Source organism: Oncorhynchus clarkii, unplaced genomic scaffold (genome assembly GCF_045791955.1).
Source record: "Oncorhynchus clarkii lewisi isolate Uvic-CL-2024 unplaced genomic scaffold, UVic_Ocla_1.0 unplaced_contig_9327_pilon_pilon, whole genome shotgun sequence".
NCBI lineage: Eukaryota > Metazoa > Chordata > Actinopteri > Salmoniformes > Salmonidae > Oncorhynchus > Oncorhynchus clarkii.
Window position 1 is genome coordinate 191,204 of NW_027257948.1, and position 18,010 is coordinate 209,213.

Consider the following 18,010-nt stretch of genomic DNA (forward strand, 5'->3'; position numbering starts at 1 on the left):
TCTATTCAGTTTCTATCTCCATAAATCAATACTTTCTTCACCACACTTCTATTATCGAAAGTCAACCGCTCTCCTCTTGAACGTTGGATTTGCACATTGATGTTATTGCACCAGTGTTGGGGAAACACATTAGTAACACAGGGGGTTACAGTAATATCATTACATTACTCAGTAACAAGGAAACAACAACAACAGGGTGTTACAGTAATATCATTACATTACTCAGTAACAAGGAAACAACAACAACAGGGGGTTACAGTAATATCATTACATTACTCAGTAACAAGGAAACAACAACAACAGGGTGTTACAGTAATATCATTACATTACTCAGTAACAAGGTAACAACAACAACAGGGGGTTACAGTAATATCATTACATTACTCAGTAACAAGGTAACAACAACAGTTGAAATGTGTATTTAAATAGTAACGTTTAAAGTTAGCAACGTGTTACTTTCGTAATAGAGTTGCAGTGTAAAGCCGTGTGGCGTTTCCATGATGTGAAGGCATTTCACCTGCCAGGAGAGTCACCTGGTTTACAGGTAAATACATGAAGCCTCACTCACCTGCCAGGAGAGTCACCTGGTTTACAGGTAAATACATGAAGCCTCACTCACCTGCCAGGAGAGTCACCTGGTTTACAGGTAAATACATGAAGCCTCACTCACCTGCCAGGAGAGTCACCTGGTTTACAGGTAAATACATGAAGCCTCACTCACCTGCCAGGAGAGGCTCCTGGTTTACAGGTAAATACATGAAGCCTCACTCACCTGCCAGGAGAGTCACCTGGTTTACAGGTAAATACATGAAGCCTCACTCACCTGCCAGGAGAGTCACCTGGTTTACAGGTAAATACATGAAGCCTCACTCACCTGACCTCTCACATTATACCTCACTCACCTGACCTCTCACATTATACCTCACTCACCTGACCTCTCACATTATACCTCACTCACCTGACCTCTCACATTATACCTCACTCACCTGACCTCTCACATTATACCTCACTCACCTGACCTCTCACATTATACCTCACTCACCTGACCTCTCACATTATATGAAAACGGCAAGAAAGTTCAGGACAAACAGACATTAAGAACACCGGCTCTTTCCATGAGATCGACTGACCAGGTGAATCCAGGTGAAAGCTATGATCCCTTATTGATGTCACTGGTTAAATCCACTTCAATCAGTGTAGATGAAGGGGAGGTCAAAGATGGATTTTGAAGCCTTGAGACGTGTGTGTGTGTGTGTGTGTGTGTGCCATTCAGAGGGTGAATGGCCAAGACAAAAGATTTAAGACACAGGTTTGTGTCAAGAACTGCAACGCTGCTGGGTTTTTCACGCTCAACCGTTTCGTATCAAGAACGGTCCACCACCCGAAGGACATCGGGTTGACAACTGTGGGAAGCCTTGGAGTCAAAATGGGCCAGCAGTACAGCTTTCAACACCTTGTAGAGTTCGTGCCCCAACTAACTGAGGCTGTTCTGAGTCAATAATAACTCTATCAGGAAGGTTAACCTAATGTTTGGTATACTCAGTGTATATCTTCTATAAACGACAACCTGCCCTGAAAATTCTACACTTGATCTTTACTATATATATATATATATATATATATATATATATATATATATATATATACACACATATACACACACACACACACACACAGGTTCACAGCTCTCCCAGATCCCCCTCCTCCACCCAGCCCCCAGGTTCTCTCCAGCCCCAGATCCTTCTCCCCACCCCTCCCCCCAGGCTACCCTTCTCTCTCAGACCCCCCTCCACCCCCAGCCATAGAGTTCCAAGGACCACTGGGGTCTTCTTCCCATGATGGTCACATCAAACTCTCCTTTATAAAATCCAATGTCCAATGTAGAAAGAAAGGGTCAACGCACATCATCAGACTATCCCAGACTCCCAGACAGTGTGGAAAGGGTCAACGCACATCATCAGACTATCCCAGACTCCCAGATAGTGTTGTACAATTCTAGTAACTTTCCCCAAATTCCCAGGTTTGCCGGAGATTCGGAATACTCCAACCAGGATTTCTGGAAAACCTGGGAATTTTGGAAAAACGTTAAATCATTTTTAAACCCTACTCCAAGTGTGTGTGTGTGTGTGTGTTATATATATTTACATAAGTTGAAACACCGTATGCAGCTTTGTGTACACTGCATTTTCTGTCATTATGGATTTGATTATTCACTGTCATTAATTAAGTTGTGTTGATCTATACTAACAGGATGTAAAACTAAAGGTAAATAAAAAGGTAATTTATGTTACCGTTTTGTTTTTTCATGTTTTTTAGAACAGGGTTTAGGCATCATTCAGGATACTGGTTTGTATAAAATATCACCACCTAACCAACATGAAGAGACGCCAGTGAAGTTGAATGCAGTGTGTGTAGTAGCTTCGTTGAACCAGAAGGTGGCGACCCGTAATTTAAACAGCTTGAGTAAAGAAGTTTCTTTCCCGCCATGACTGGCCTCACACTCCAGTACTGTAGGTGGCGCTGCATGCACCTGTCAGATGGTTGCGATCCGCCAATACAAATTAAAGAAGAAGTTGCCTTCCTGCCATGACTGGCCTCATACTCCAGTACTGTAGGTGGCGCTGCATGCACCTGTCAGATGGTTGCGATCCGCCAATACAAATTAAAGAAGGAGTTGCTTTCTTCCAATAGCGGAACCTTGATCAAGGTGCTTCACGTATTATCTGAGCCGAACATTGTTTCCAAACAAAAATGTATGAAGATATAAGATCATATTCTTAAAATGACAATCAGCAGAAGAAAACATAACAAAGCGACCCCCCCCATTTCTGTAAATTGCTTAGTGTAACCACTCTCAAATTCCTAGACAGAGTTATGGATGCAGAACTGGCCATGCATCCATGATAGTTTTGAAAATATATAGTGTTGGTTTACATTTACTTTGTTTATCAACACTGGAGTAAAACAGGCTTTATTTAATATGTTGGGTTCTGACGGGGTAAGAGTTTATCTAAGCTTGTGAGGAATTTCTATTCTTCAAAAATCGATGGGTGCATGAATGTAGGCAGAAAAATAATGATTTAGTGCAGGTGCGCAATGTATGCAGATAGTTATTCTCACGATGACAGTGAAGTGAAGGCGTAAGAATGGCAAAAAGATCAGTCCTTCGTCTCCAGTTTACCACCTTTGTCTCGAGTACATACTTACATCTCCTGAATACAAAACCAAGTAAACGTACGTGTAACTCTTCATGCTCTCTTGAAAACTTCGCGGATCTTGAAATGGAATCAGTTGGCTGAGCGCTCTGATGTTGAGCCAGACCAGGGTGAAGTGGGCCGACCAGCAGTGTCAGGTGTAGTGGAGATTTTTTGGAAAGAGGATTCCTGCTTTTTTGGCCGACCAACACAGTGTCGGGCCGGGGAAAGGACTAACTGGGAATGGTTACATCTGTGAACGTTTCGAGAATAGTTGAGATGTTGTTTTGTGCATCCTCCGCTCAGAGGAAGCGGACGTGTTGTGATTTGCTCCACGGAGTAGGGCGCCACTCAGAGGTGATCAGTGTTGTAAACATATTCCTGGTGATTGTTAAACCCGCCGTTTGGTAAGACACAGACCCGGTGGCAATGGCTAGTCTGAGAATACTCTGTCTGTCTTGTTGAGCTTTGACACCGACTTTTCTATTGGTGCCCTGCTCCTGAGAGCAAAGAAATGCACAGCTCTTGTCCCGAGAAACGTGGAGCGCTTGATCCCTCTGGATGGAAGAAACGCAACAAATCACCAACAGTCCACTTTGAGTTACTTTCAATGACTCAACAGTCCCCAACCTCTTCTCCACTCAACCAGAACGAGGTCTGTGATGTTATTCCGGCAGACTACCATAGAAGATGATCTCGTCAAATCTTTTTTTTTTATAACTAACTCAAGATGGACCACACAGCCTGTCCTTTAAAGTGGGAACAAATTCGTTTTTTTTTTTTTTTTCTTTGGCAAAGGGTAAAATCTACAAAAATGTGTCTTAACAGATGCTAGTTTTGGGAACAAAAAACTGTATTGAGATCAAACGTTTCACCGATGTGAAAGTTTGCATGAATTCGTACAAAATCGATCTTCTCCCACTGCCGGCCACTGGGCATCCTCTCATCACCATATTTGGTAGTGAGTGGAAACGCCAACCGGATGCTTCACACTAATATATTTCCGGTGAAATATCTGGCTCATTGTTCTATCTGTGATGTCGTTCTGGGAAAGGAGGTGGTTCGGAGTTACGCTAGTTAGCTGTTGTTGCTAGTATCGTCGGTAGTCAACATTTCAAAGTCCAGGTCCAAAGTAAGATCAAGCTTTTAAAACATTCTATAACGATTCTATGTACATAACACATTATTTTGTCGACACAAAAAGCTAGTCTTCAGGACATTAGATACGGTCTAGCCATGTTATCTAGCTAACGTTAGCTCTAGTGGGTTGAAGTTGCCTAGGTTTTCATCTTTATCCTAGGCTAGCTAGCTAGCTATCGTTGTTAGCAAGCACGTTTGTTTAGCTAGCTACCTTCAAGACGCTGTGTTTTGTGACTGATCACATTATTCGTCATCAATGTCAAATATGTGATTAGTGAATCGTTCATTTCAACCAGGCAGCCTGGTCACTAGATAGTAAGTGGGCAGGGACGGCGCCAGAACGAATCAGCTGGACAGGCATTTGATTAACTATTGTGGCTGTCGGTGCCGTTTAAGATGAGGGAGGACCATTGGCGATGTTAGCATGTACATCTTGGTGAAAAACAACAACAAATGTGGCATGCCAGCAAAGCCACAACACAACACTAAACAATACATTCATTGCATTATAACGGTGACAAACGGTGCCCACAAACTGTTAGGACCTACATAAAGCTGTCCCAACACCTTAACACTGCTACTCTTGGCTATCAGCAGAATCTTGTCTGGCAGCGAATCAGTTCATTCAGACTCATTTACTGCCTTAAAAAAACAACAGCTGATATGGCTGACTTGCTTAAACACATGTGGTTTCTAATGACAATTGAGATGTACAAACTATGTCATAAGGGACGACAAGCGGATAAGAGGAAATCCATAATTGCGCGGCACAAATCATGCTTCATTGACAGCATTGCCAATGTTGAATGTTTATCAATATAAACTTGGAAAATAGCCCCTTAATCCCAGATTTGAGACCACGCTGCCACTGATTCCTCCCAAACCACTCGTTGAATTTGCGATTTCCAACTTGTTGTGTAATGTTTATGTCCGATGAGCACCGATATGTTTTCTCAATAATTTATCTTCATAAGACAAGGATTAACAATGATTTTCCAGTAGATTGTCGATGTGATTCATGATGATTACTGCTAGCTAAGATTGTGAAAGTATAATGTCCAATCAAAGCTACTGTAGTTATAATGTGATTTGATGTCATTTTATCTGTGGCCAATGACCTTGAGACTTATTGGATGGGCACTTCTATGGCAGCAGCCGAAGGGATAGAATTTAAGGTCTGCTCTTACACTTGGCAGTGACGTAAAGTCCTGATGAGTGACAGAACACTAAGCCAATCACAGCACGACGCTCTGTTTTTTTTTCTTCCTGCTGGCTTGCACCACTACACTACAGAAAGGACTTAGCTAGGCTGAAACACCTGCATTTTGTAGCTTCCTTACTCAAGAAAACAAAGAAGGGACTTAATTAATTCATTACATTGTTTGCAGCAAATCAGGCAAGCCCCTCCCCCCAAAATAAAATAATATATATATATATATATTTTTTGTGCTAAAATGTGGGGCTCAAAACAGGTGGGGCTCTGCCCTGAGTGACTGGTCCCCACTTGGAGGATCATAATGTATTGTATGAGCAAGGCCTTATTTCTATTACAGCTTATTGGATGACTCCATTCACCCAGCTCAGTGTAACATCCATAGGTTTAGGTTACGACATGGTTCCTAACATGACTCCATTCACCCAGCTCAGTGTAACAGCCGCCATCCAGGGGGCGGCGGGTTAGGGGTGGCGGGTTAGGGGGTGGCGGGTTAAGGGGCGGCGGGTGTAATGTGGGCACGTTATGCTTTACAAGGTTGTAGCTGGTGTAATGTGGGCACGTTATGCTTTACAAGGTTGTAGCTGGTGTAATGTGGGCACGTTATGCTTTACAAGGTTGTAGCTGGTGTAATGTGGGCACGTTATGCCTTTACAAGGTTGTAGCTGGTGTAATGTGGGCACGTTATGCGTTTACAATGTTAATGACAGTGGATTACCCATCGACAAGTGGCACACGTGTCACAACACCTCTTTATGATGTCATAATGGGCATTGTATGGTATGTAATGGTCATCACACTGGATTATAGATCTAGTAGAAATATATCAAGCTCACTCACGTCTTGGGGTGTGTGTGTGTGTGTGTGTGTGTGTGTGTGTGTGTTGGTAATGTCATGACTGTAAACACGATCTTTAACAATGTAACATTTGATAAACCACACCGCCTACTGCAGCCTTGATAAGGTGCCAAAATGAAATCAACCATTTGGTATCGTTTTGATTATGGAAGATTGAATAAGTCTGGTTCAAGCTGTTTTCTTGGAGTTGATTTGAAGCCATCGTCTCTATCTGAGCATGACAGCGTCCAACTCAGTTTCCCCTCCCAGAAAACACATGAAACCGTATAGTGTTGTGTATTTGCAAATGCACGCTTGATGGCTTTACCGAGTTTGAGTGTTGGCTCACTTGACCTCAGTGTTTGTTAGCTAGCTAGTTAACCGTAATCATTTACTTAATCATTCAGCCAGCGTGATATCAACTGTCATTTTGGTTCGGCATTGCTTTACACTAGCAAACTTCTTGCTTGTAATTGTATCTGTTAGATTTGCGTCAATTCGAATCTGGTATCAGGATAAATATGACAACGAGTCACCATGATTGTATACTATGTATTTTTTATTATAGCTAAGCATTAAGTGGTAAATGCAACTTTCGTATATACGGGCTCACTGTAATACCTCGCAGGGCAAAACAGAGAACTGACAGGATGTATGTAAACAGTATTCTTTATACTGTGATAGACAGTTCCAACCCTTCTGTTGGCCTATCACAGTAGAGGCTGGGCGTGGTTTAAACTTGCTCAGCCTATTGCAGGCGCTCAGGCGGGTCCCCGCCTCTTGGCGCTTCAGTTGATAGATGTAACTGTTGCTGTGAAGAACATCCAGGCGCTCATGCTCCATACCGTTATCTCTACCTGGCTCCTGTTATCTAACAAAAGACCGCTTGTTCTGCAACCCCACGCTCTGAATGTGCCCCCCCCCCCCCCCCCCCAACTCATTGCACAGTCCCTGTCTTCTGTATTTTTCCATCATGAGAAAGGCCCATGGCCTTGACACTGTTAACAATGTTTCAAGTCAGCTATGTTGCATAACACATACATACATCCACACAAGCCAACAGCAGATAATATTCAATCACATATATGGTAACAGGCTATAGTGCATAACACAGAATCCTCATACATCCCACCCTATTGAGAAAGGTGACGGTAAAATGTCTCAGTAAGCTAAAGTTAACCCAATTAGCTCAAATGGCTAAAGTTAGCGATCGTTGCCATCACCACAGAAATGTTAGCTAGCTAGCTATATTTTTTTAGCAGAATCCTAGTAGATAGACCATGCATGCAACATTTTCCATCTATTCCTTTTTATAAGCAAAACTGTTCTAGTGAAACTCATCCTGTTTGTGAAACTCACTTTTCATTTTTTTTGTGCCTCTTTTGAATCCATCTCTAGTCTTCCATGTCTGAACCCAAGTCCACAGAGTCCCCGGGTTCTGGCTGTGGTGTTCCAGCCCAGAGAAGCTCACAGCAGGGTCCAGAGATGGTCTCAGTGAAGCTGGAGGACTGCAGTCAAACACTGGAACTCAATGTGATTGTCAAAGAAGAGCCAGAAGTCCTAGAGGAAGAGATGGCTGTCAAAGAGGAGGAGGCGGAGGAGGAGAGAGCAATCAGAGAGGAAGAGGAGGAGAGAGCAATCAGAGAGGAAGAGGAGGAGAGAGCAGTCAAAGAGGAAGAGGAGGAGAGAGCAGTCAAAGAGGAAGAGGAGGAGAGAGCAGTCAAAGAGGAAGAGGAGGAGAGAGCAGTCAAAGAGGAAGAGGAGGAGAGAGCAGTCAAAGAGGAGGAGGAGGCAGAGGACAGAGCAGTCACAGAGGAGAGGACAGTCAAAGAGGAAGAGGAGGAGAGAGCAGTCAAAGAGGAGGAGGAGGAGGCAGAGGACAGAGCAGTCACAGAGGAGAGGACAGTCAAAGAGGAAGAGGAGAGAGCTGTCAAAGAGGAGGAGGATGAGGAGGAGAGAGCAGTCAAAGAGGAGGAGGAGGAGGATAGCAGAGAAGTGTCTGATCCAGATCTGGAGGAAGAAGTAGATAGTATCACTGACCCAGGTAAGTTCAGGTGTGGAGTACGGAGAGAAGTTGGTGCCTCGGGATTCTAAAATTATAATTGCTATTATTGACAGCTCACTTCCCACAACTATTGTTAAAGTTAGCCCAGCTTTTAGACAGAGATGATGTACTATTGTTAAAGTTATCCCAGCTTTTAGACAGAGATTATATACTATTGTTAAAGTTATCCCAGCTTTTAGACAGAGATGATATACTATTGTTAAAGTTAGCCCAGCTTTTAGACAGAGATGATATACTATTTTAAAGTTAGCCCAGCTTTTAGACAGAGATGCTATACTATTGTTAAAGTTAGCCCAGCTTTTAGACAGAGATGCTATACTATTGTTAAAGTTAGCCCAGCTTTTAGACAGAGATGATATATTATTGTTAAAATTAGCCCAGCTTTTAGACAGAGATGCTATACTCCGTGTAGCAGTATACCAACCTGTGTCTCTGACTGTTTGACGACTCTTTCCCCAAGTCGGTGTGTGTATATCTGTGGATGGTAGATGGTTGTGATTAGAAAGTCGTTGTTTTCATCGCCCAGTAAATAATCTGCTGTTCATTAATGAAACAATGAATAAAGAGTTGTAAGCTTGGGCTCGTGCCATCACCTGCTGTTGTGCCCTTGACTAAGACCTCTTAACCGCCCACAGCAACTGGTCCACATGCCCCCATAGTACGGCAGCCCTGTGCTCCAACCTGTATGTTTATGTTTTAAACAGGAAGTCACAATTCCGTTGGACCTTGTGTTCTAATTGGACAAATAAAGGGATCTTAATCGTTTTTTAGACAAGTCTAAAGCCAATGCTTCTGATCCTGATTCTAACCCCATATCTGTCCATATTCCCACAGGAGAGATCTCCAACACAGGTTCAGACGGTGAGCCCAGTTCCACAGCATCAGGAAACCATAAACAACACAGACGGAGGAACTCAAGACAGAAACATCACCACTGCATGGACTGCTTCACTAGTTTCTATGATCCAGAGGAGTTGAGAAGGCACACTTGTAGGCCCCGACCCTGCTCAGATTGCAGAGTCAGTTTTATTTGTCCAATTCACCTCCTACCATGCAAAAAGACCCTCAAAAGAAAGAAAACGTACCCGTGTGGTCAATGTGGGAAGAGATTTCAGACACCAAGCAGCTTGAAGACGCACCAGCTTACTCACACAGGAAAGAAGTCGTACCACTGCTCCCAGTGTAGGAAGACTTTCAGTTGTTCGTTCAATTTGAAGAGGCATCAGAGAATACATACAGGAGAGAAGCCTTTCCACTGCTTCGAATGTGGGAAGAGCTTCCGTATGGAAGGACAGCTAAATGAACACAAGAGAATACACACAGGAGAGAAGCCGTACCACTGCTTTCAGTGTGGGAAGAGCTTTGGTCGGGCAGGAGCTCTAAAGGCACACCAGCTAATTCACACAGGAGAGAAGCCGTACCACTGCTCTCAGTGTGGGAAGAGCTTCAGTCAGGCAGGACACCTGAAGACACACCATCGAATTCACTCGGGAGAGAAGCCATACCACTGCTCTGTTTGTGAGATGAGTTTTCCTCTTTTACAGACCTTAAATAGACACCAGCTTACTCACACAAGAACGATGCCTTATCACTGCTCCCAGTGTGGGAAGAGCTTCAGTCAAATAGGAAGCCTGAGGGCACACCAGTTAACTCACACAGTAGAGAAGCCTTACCACTGCCTTCAATGTGGAAAGAGTTTCAGTCATTCATCAAATGTGACAGCCCACCAGTTAACTCACACAGGAGAGAAGAATTACCACTGCACTCAGTGTGGGAAGAGCTTCAGTCTGGCAAGATATCTGAAGAAACATAGTCAAACGCACACGGGAGAGAAGCCTTACCACTGCCCTCAGTGTGGGAAGAGTTTCCGTCAGTCATCACATCTGAGGGCACACAAGTTAACTCACACAGGAGAGAAGCCCTGTACCGCTTCTCTCAGTGTGGGAAGATCTTCAGGCAGACAGCAGACTTAAAGAGACACCAGCTAAACGTGGACACGTTTTTATCCCGATCTACAGGCTCTCGATCAGATCCCGGCCCATTTTTTTCCAAATCTGAGTAAAACCTAGCGCGGGAGCCCGTAAAGTGTTAATACCTACCTGATTCCCGGTTGATGGCTCTCGCTTTCTCCGCTCTACAGGCTCTTACAACGTCACAATAATTTAACATGTTGAATATATTGGGCCTCAAATCAGCCATTATTGCTGAGTGCGAGCAGTGCTCAGAGCACTTATGAGGCACGTCCCACCGTCAGCCAATCAGCTCGTCAGAAAGCTAACGTTGGCTAGGCTAATAGCTAACGTTGGCTAGGCTAATAGCTAACGTTGGCTAGGCTAATAGCTAACGTTGGCTAGGCTAATAGCTAACGTTGGCTAGGCTAATAGCTAACGTTGGCTAGGCTAATAGCTAACGTTGGCTAGGCTAATAGCTAACGTTGGCTAGGCTAATAGCTAACGTTGGCTAGGCTAATAGCTAACGTTGGCTAGGCTAATAGCTAACGTTAGCTGGCTGACTCGCTTGCTGTCTAAGATAATTGCATATAGCAAACATTTTCAGATAATTGGTTAGATAGAAGGGCTGGATGTTGATGCACAGACCGGTTTGGGTTTTTACTTTACATTCTATGTCGGCCGTCAATGTAATTTAAGAATTTGTTTTTATTGGACTTGCCTAGTTAAAGATTTATTATTATTATTATTATTATTTTTTAATATAAATATAACGGTATTTGAATGTTTGGTTTGTTAAATATGATATGCCGTGCTTAACGTCCATTTTGATCGTTTCCTCTGCTACTTGAGTCATCTCTCTCTGCTCTCCCTCTCTCTCTATGCCGCGTTCCACACAGACCTAGCCCCGCCCCTTTCATTCAAGGAGCTCACGTGTTGTTTCTGGACCACCAGACACGTGCGTTCAGTCTGCATGGTCAATGCAGCACACGCAACAATATCAATACACTTCTAGAATGTACCCTTCCTTTTGTTTCTTACATCTGCAAACAGCTAGTTTGTCTTTTCTTAGCGAGTTGCATGAATATATTATCTACTTGAAGTAGCTCCTCCCTGGCATTTTCATTTGTTGTCATGCCAACCAACACTGTATTCAAAATTCCCACTTATTTATATTCTATTTCTATGATTTCAACGGTTGTGTGTGATCTAAATTAGAAGTCAAATCGCAATTACATTTGGTAAAAATAAATCCTTGATTTTTTTGGGGGCCAATATCGTGCAGCCCTGCGTGGCAGTGTGAAAATTATCACAAATTACTGCAGGAAATGAAAAAATTGATGGAAATGTAGGAAATTGCATTTGGTTAAAGTTGATTTGTACAATATAAAACAATAAGAATGGAGAAAGAATTTTGTATTATTCAAAAACCTAAAATCCCGTCAAATACCGTCCTACGTGATATTATATATTTGGGCCAAATCGCCCAGCCCTATTAGATGGTGTTATGTATTAGCAAAACTTTGGTTTACTTTAATGTAGCTGTAAACTGGGTGTTGATAGCAACTGGCTGACTCATTCAGTGCTAACGTAACGCTAGCAGGCTGGTAGGGCTAACGCTCGCAGGCTGGTAGGGCTAACGCTCGCAGGCTGGTAGGGCTAACGCTCGCAGGCTGGTAGGGCTAACGCTCGCAGGCTGGTAGGGCTAACGCCAGCGGGCTGGTAGGGCTAACGCCAGCGGGCTGGTAGGGCTAACGCCAGCGGGCTGGTAGGGCTAACGCCAGCGGACTGGTAGGGCTAACGCAAAAGTGCCTCAAACCCATATTTCCTCAAGCAGACCACGTAAACGGACTGAACCTGACATGGTTAAAAGTGTTTGTGTGTAATAAGATGCCATTTTAGAATGTGTGTGCTTTTCTGACAATGACCAGGTATTACCCTCAGGTGTCCACGGAAAAGTGTACTGTTTGGTATCTGTGCGATCTTAGTCTTCACAGTCTTCACACAGGCGGTGGCAGACGTTATGAGAGTACAAAGTACCCTCCATTTATGTGGACAGTTGAGTAACTCGTGCCCTGCCATGATCCAATCACAGCTCTCCTCACCTGACTCGTGCCCTGCCATGAGTCAAAGATCAATGCAGGCGATGACTGCTATTCCCTCACCTGAGCCAATCACAGCTCTCCTGACGGTAGGCTTCACCTCATCCTGTCCAGGACTATAAACTGAATGTGTGAATACCACTCATTGTGTTTCCATGGTGACCAGGACTATAAACTGAATGTGTGAATACCACTCATTGTGTTTCCATGGTGACCAGGACTATAAACTAAATGTGTGAATACCACTCATTGTGTTTCCACGGTGACCAGGACTGTGAACTGAATGTGACCCTACCGACCCACCGTTCCCTGAAGACACTACACTGGGGAAAGTTCCCTGAAGAAATGAAAACAGCGAAACGTTCCCTGAAGAAATGAAAACAGCGGAACGTTCCCTGAAGAAATGAAAACAGCGGAACGTTCCCTGAAGACCGTACACCATGGAACGTTCCCTGAAGACCGTACACCGGGGAACGTTCCCTGAAGAAATGAAAACAGCGGAACGTTCCCTGAAGACCGTACACCATGGAACGTTCCCTGAAGACCGTACACCATGGAACGTTCCCTGAAGACCGTACACCATGGAACGTTCCCTGAAGACCGTACACCATGGAACGTTCCCTGAAGACCGTACACCATGGAACGTTCCCTGAAGACCGTACACCATGGAACGTTCCCCGAAGACCGTACACCATGGAACGTTCCCCGAAGACCGTACACCATGGAACGTTCCCCGAAGACCGTACACCATGGAACGTTCCCTGAAGACCGTACACCATGGAACGTTCCCTGAAGACCGTACACCATGGAACGTTCCCTGAAGACCCCACACCATGGAACGTTCCCTGAAGACCGTACACCATGGAACGTTCCCTAAAGACCCCACACCATGGAACGTTCCCTGAAGACCGTACACCATGGAACGTTTCCTAAAGACCCTACACCATGGAACGTTCCCTGAAGACCGTACACCATGGAACGTTCCCTAAAGACCCCACACCGTTGATTCCAGACAGGATATACATAATAGTTTCCATCGTTCCCTGATTTTACTGTAAGCGTGTAACCTGTAGGCTATGGTACTTCTCTTATTACCTATCTATTTATATTTAATTATATTTCTATATCTATATTATGATCCCTGCCTTTCATTCAGAAGTATCAACAGTAGCTGGTTGAAGTGGATTGTGTTTGTGTGATGATTTTACTGTAAGAGTGTAACCTGTAGGCTATGATACTTCTTATTACCTATCTCTTTATATTTCATTCTATATCTATATTATGATCCCTGCCTTTCATTCAGAAGTATCAACAGTAACTGGTTGAAGTGGATTGTGTATGTGTGCTGATTTTACTGTAAGCGTGTAACCTGTAGACTATGGTACTTCTCTTATTACCTATCTATATTTCTATTTCTATATTATGATCCCTGCCTTTCATCCTGAAGTATCAACAGCAGCTGGTTGAAGTGGATTGCGTTTGTGTGCTGCACAGTCTCTAAGTTCTAGACCTCAGCTGAATCTGGTAATGAGTGGTGTGGCTGTTGAACAAGTTGAGGAGACTAAATGACTTGGCGTTACCTTAGATTGTGAACTGTCCTGGTCAAAACATATAGATTCAATGGTTGTAAAGATGATGGTCTGTCCGTAGAAAACCACAAAGAAGGCTGCAAGCAGGCTCTAGTTTTATCTCATCTTGATTCATGTCCAGCCGTATGTTTAGGTCCTGCAAAGAAAGACCTAGTTAAGTTGCAGCCCAGAACAGAGCGGCACATCTTGCTCTCCATTGTAACCAGAGGGCACACAGTCTTGCTCTTCATTGTAACCAGAGGGCACACAGTCTTGCTCTTCATTGTAACCAGAGGGCACACAGTCTTGCTCTACATTGTAACCAGAGGGCACACAGTCTTGCTCTCCATTGTAACCAGAGGGCACACAGTCTTGCTCTCCATTGTAACCAGAGGGCACACAGTCTTGCTCTCCATTGTAACCAGAGGACACAGTCTTGCTCTCCATTGTAACCAGAGGGCACACAGTCTTGCTCTCCATTGTAACCAGAGGGCACACAGTCTTGCTCTCCATTGTAACCAGAGGGCACACAGTCTTGCTCTCTGTTGTAACCAGAGGGCACACAGTCTTGCTCTCCATTGTAACCAGAGGGCACACAGTCTCTCTTGGCTGAGAGTTGAGGAAAGACACTACTTGTTTTAATAACAAAGTGTTGGAAATTCCAAATAGTTTCCATAGTCACCGTACACACAGCTCTGACACACACACTTACCCCAGCAGACAGGCCACCAGGGGTCTTTTCACAGTCCCCAGGTCCAGAACACATTCAAGGAACCGTCCAGTATTACACAGAGCCGTGAGTGCATGGTGCTCCCTTCTATCTTATACTGTATTATACAGAACCGTGAGTGCATGGTGCTCCCTTCTATCTCATATACAGTATTATACAGAGCCGTGAATGCCTGGTTCTCCCTTCTATCTTATACACAGTATTATACAGAGCCGTGAGTGCCTGGTGCTCCCTTCTATCTCATATACAGTATTATACAGAGCCGTGAGTGCATGGTGCTCCCTTCTATCTCATATACAGTATTATACAGAGCCGTGAGTGCCTGGTGCTCCCTTCTATCTTATACACAGTATTATACAGAGCCGTGAGTGCCTGGTGCTCCCTTCTATCTCATATACAGTATTATACAGAGCCGTGAGTGCCTGGTGCTCCCTTCTATCTTATACACAGTATTATACAGAGCCGTGAGTGCACGGTGCTCCCTTCTATCTTATACACAGTATTACACAGAGCCGTGAGTGCATGGTGCTCCCTTCTATCTTATACACAGTATTATACAGAGCTGTGAGTGCCTGGTGCTCCCTTCTATCGTATACACAGTATTATACAGAGCCGTGAGTGCCTGGTGCTCCCTTCTATCTCATATACAGTATTATACAGAGCCGTGAGTGCATGGTGCTCCCTTCTATCGTATACACAGTATTATACAGAGCCGTGAGTGCATGGTGCTCCCTTCTATCTTATACACAGTATTATACAGAGCCGTGAGTGCCTGGTGCTCCCTTCTATCGTATACACAGTATTATACAGAGCTGTGAGTGCATGGTGCTCCCTTCTATCGTATACACAGTATTATACAGAGCCGTGAGTGCATGGTGCTCCCTTCTATCGTATACACAGTATGATACAGAGCTGTGAGTGCATGGTGCTCCCTTCTATCTTATATACAATATTATACAGAGCCGTGAGTGCATGGTGCTCCCTTCTATCTTATACACAGTATTATACAGAGCTGTGAGTGCATGGTGCTCCCTTCTATCTTATACAGCGCTAGTGAACCTCAGACCTGGTTTGGAAACAACCGATGAAGCAATAGCTCACGACACAACGCCTCTCCATGTGACCATGTGACCTCCATGTGACCATGTGACCTCCATGTGACTTGTTGTGTGTATGTACTGACAGGTATGTGTAACTGATAGATACACACACACACACACTACATATGCATGTTTTTAAATATATGTCAACTGTGAAGTATTTTTTGTTATGTGTCAGATCCCAGTAAAGACGAGCTGTCTCCGTTGCCGTCGGCGACTGGGGATCCTAATAAATCACACGTTAGGACCTCTGATCCCCGTTCCCTGTGTGTGACTGGGATTCTGTAGCCATTCACATCAGTACAGCATTTTGCCATCACAAATCTCCAGTCATTCAGCCTGTACATCCATTGCTTTAGCCTGGTTATTTCTAAGCATTTCCTGTTTGTTTTTGTATTTTATTTAACCTTTATTTAACTAGGAAAGTCAGCTAAGAACTAATTATTATTTACAATGATGGCCGACCCCGGCCAAACCCTTTACGACACTGGGCCAATTGTGCGCCGCCCTACGGGACTCCCATTCATGGCTGGTTGTGATACAGCCTGGACTCGAAACTATAGACATATCGGTCCTGGATGGCAGGAAGCTCGGCCCCCGTGATTTACTGGGCCGTACGCATGATGGATCCTTGGTGATGTGAACACAGAGGAACTTGAACCCTACACCACTACAGCCCCGTTGAAGTGATGGATCCTTGGTGATGTGAACACAGAGGAACTTGAACCCCACACCACTACAGAAGTGATGAAGTGATGGGGGCGTGCTTGGCCCTCTGTTTCCTGTGTTTTCCACAGTCAACTCTTTTGTCTTGCTGATGTTGAGGGAGAGGTTGTGGTCCTGGCACCGTACTGCCAGGTCTCTGACCTCGTACCTATTAGGTGTCTCATCGTCGTCTGTGATCAGGCCTTCCACTGTCGTGTCATCACCAAACAAAAGCCATGAACATTTTAAAATGGACCCATCATCCATGTCTTGCCCACACACTCAACCTGATTGTAAGAGGTGCTCTGAAGGTGATGAAGCCCACTGTGGACAAAGTCAAAGCAGCTGTGGAACACTTCCACAGGAGCACAGTAGGTCCTGAAAAACTAAAGTCTACACAACACCAGATGGGCATGCCTGAGCTGAGGCCTAAACAAGACTACACTACAAGGTGGAATTCAACATTTTATATGTTGAAGCGGTTTCTTGAGTCAAAGGATGCCATCATCGCTACCCTGGCCATTGTCAATGCACCTGTTGATGCTCTGACCCAAGAGGAATGGGAGGTGGTGGTGGAGGAGGAGTCCTGGAACCCTTTGAGCAGGTCACTGTGGAGATCAGTGGAGAGAGGAACAGTAAGCAGTTATTACTACATCATTATTTAATCCAGTATTATATATGTATATGAGCAGTAGTATCAGTAGACAAAACATGAACCTGAACTAATAAGTTACTGTTCTCTCTTTTCAGCTATGTGACAGCCTCAATAATGATACCCCTGTGTAAGGGTCTGCAGCCAATCACAGCCAGCCGCCAGAGAGAAGCAAATGTAACCACAGGACATGTGACAGAGTTGATGGACATCCTATGTTTATCAATGGACAGAAAGTTCCACATAATGGAATATAATTTATTTATATATTCCATTTTTTCATAACAAACCAATGCATTTAAATACATTGTGGTTAAGGTAGAGTATGATTTCATTTAATAATTTTATTAGAATTGTTTAAACACCAATCATAGTCAAACTATCGCAAACTGTTTGACTTGAAAAAATACAAAACCTTTTTTTTTAAAGAGCCGTTTAGGAGCCAACATAGCCAGCTCACTGAAAAGAGCCGGAATGCCCATCACTACAAGATCCGCCAACCCAATTCCAAAGAAGATAAGAATACTATAGAATAAGTTTCAGTGGAACCCTGCTAAACTGCAAAAAATATATATTCAAGCCGCTTCACGGATTAGTTTACATAAAAATCACTTCCAAACCAAATGGTATAAAGATATAAGATGATCTTACTAGGAAGTATTTAGTGAATTGCTCGATATGCGCATCGAGCGCAGCCTTGACTCTCTTTAGAACGCAGCAGGTAATCTCGCGATAACAGCACAGATCTTGTTCTA

At 43.9% G+C, this 18,010-nt stretch overlaps 1 protein-coding gene across 1 annotated transcript; it reads left to right on the forward strand.

The window, feature by feature from the left end:
• The first annotated feature begins 4,254 nt into the window (after positions 1 to 4,254).
• LOC139394171 (zinc finger protein ZFP2-like) lies at positions 4,255 to 10,665 on the forward strand. Its single transcript, XM_071142211.1, has 3 exons — positions 4,255 to 4,326; positions 7,783 to 8,428; positions 9,284 to 10,665. Exons 2-3 carry the CDS (start codon positions 7,789 to 7,791, stop codon positions 10,420 to 10,422), a joined length of 1,779 nt encoding a protein of 592 aa, XP_070998312.1. The 5' UTR covers positions 4,255 to 4,326; positions 7,783 to 7,788; the 3' UTR covers positions 10,423 to 10,665.
• The last annotated feature ends 7,345 nt before the right edge of the window (positions 10,666 to 18,010 follow it).

Excerpts from the sequence above, each read along its gene's own strand:
- LOC139394171 (XM_071142211.1), top strand. The coding sequence starts at position 7,789 with ATGTCTGAACCCAAGTCCACAGAGTCCCCGGGTTCTGGCTGTGGTGTT. Across the intron at positions 8,429-9,283 it reads AGATAGTATCACTGACCCAG|GAGAGATCTCCAACACAGGT; the intron begins GTAAGTTCAGGT and ends ATATTCCCACAG.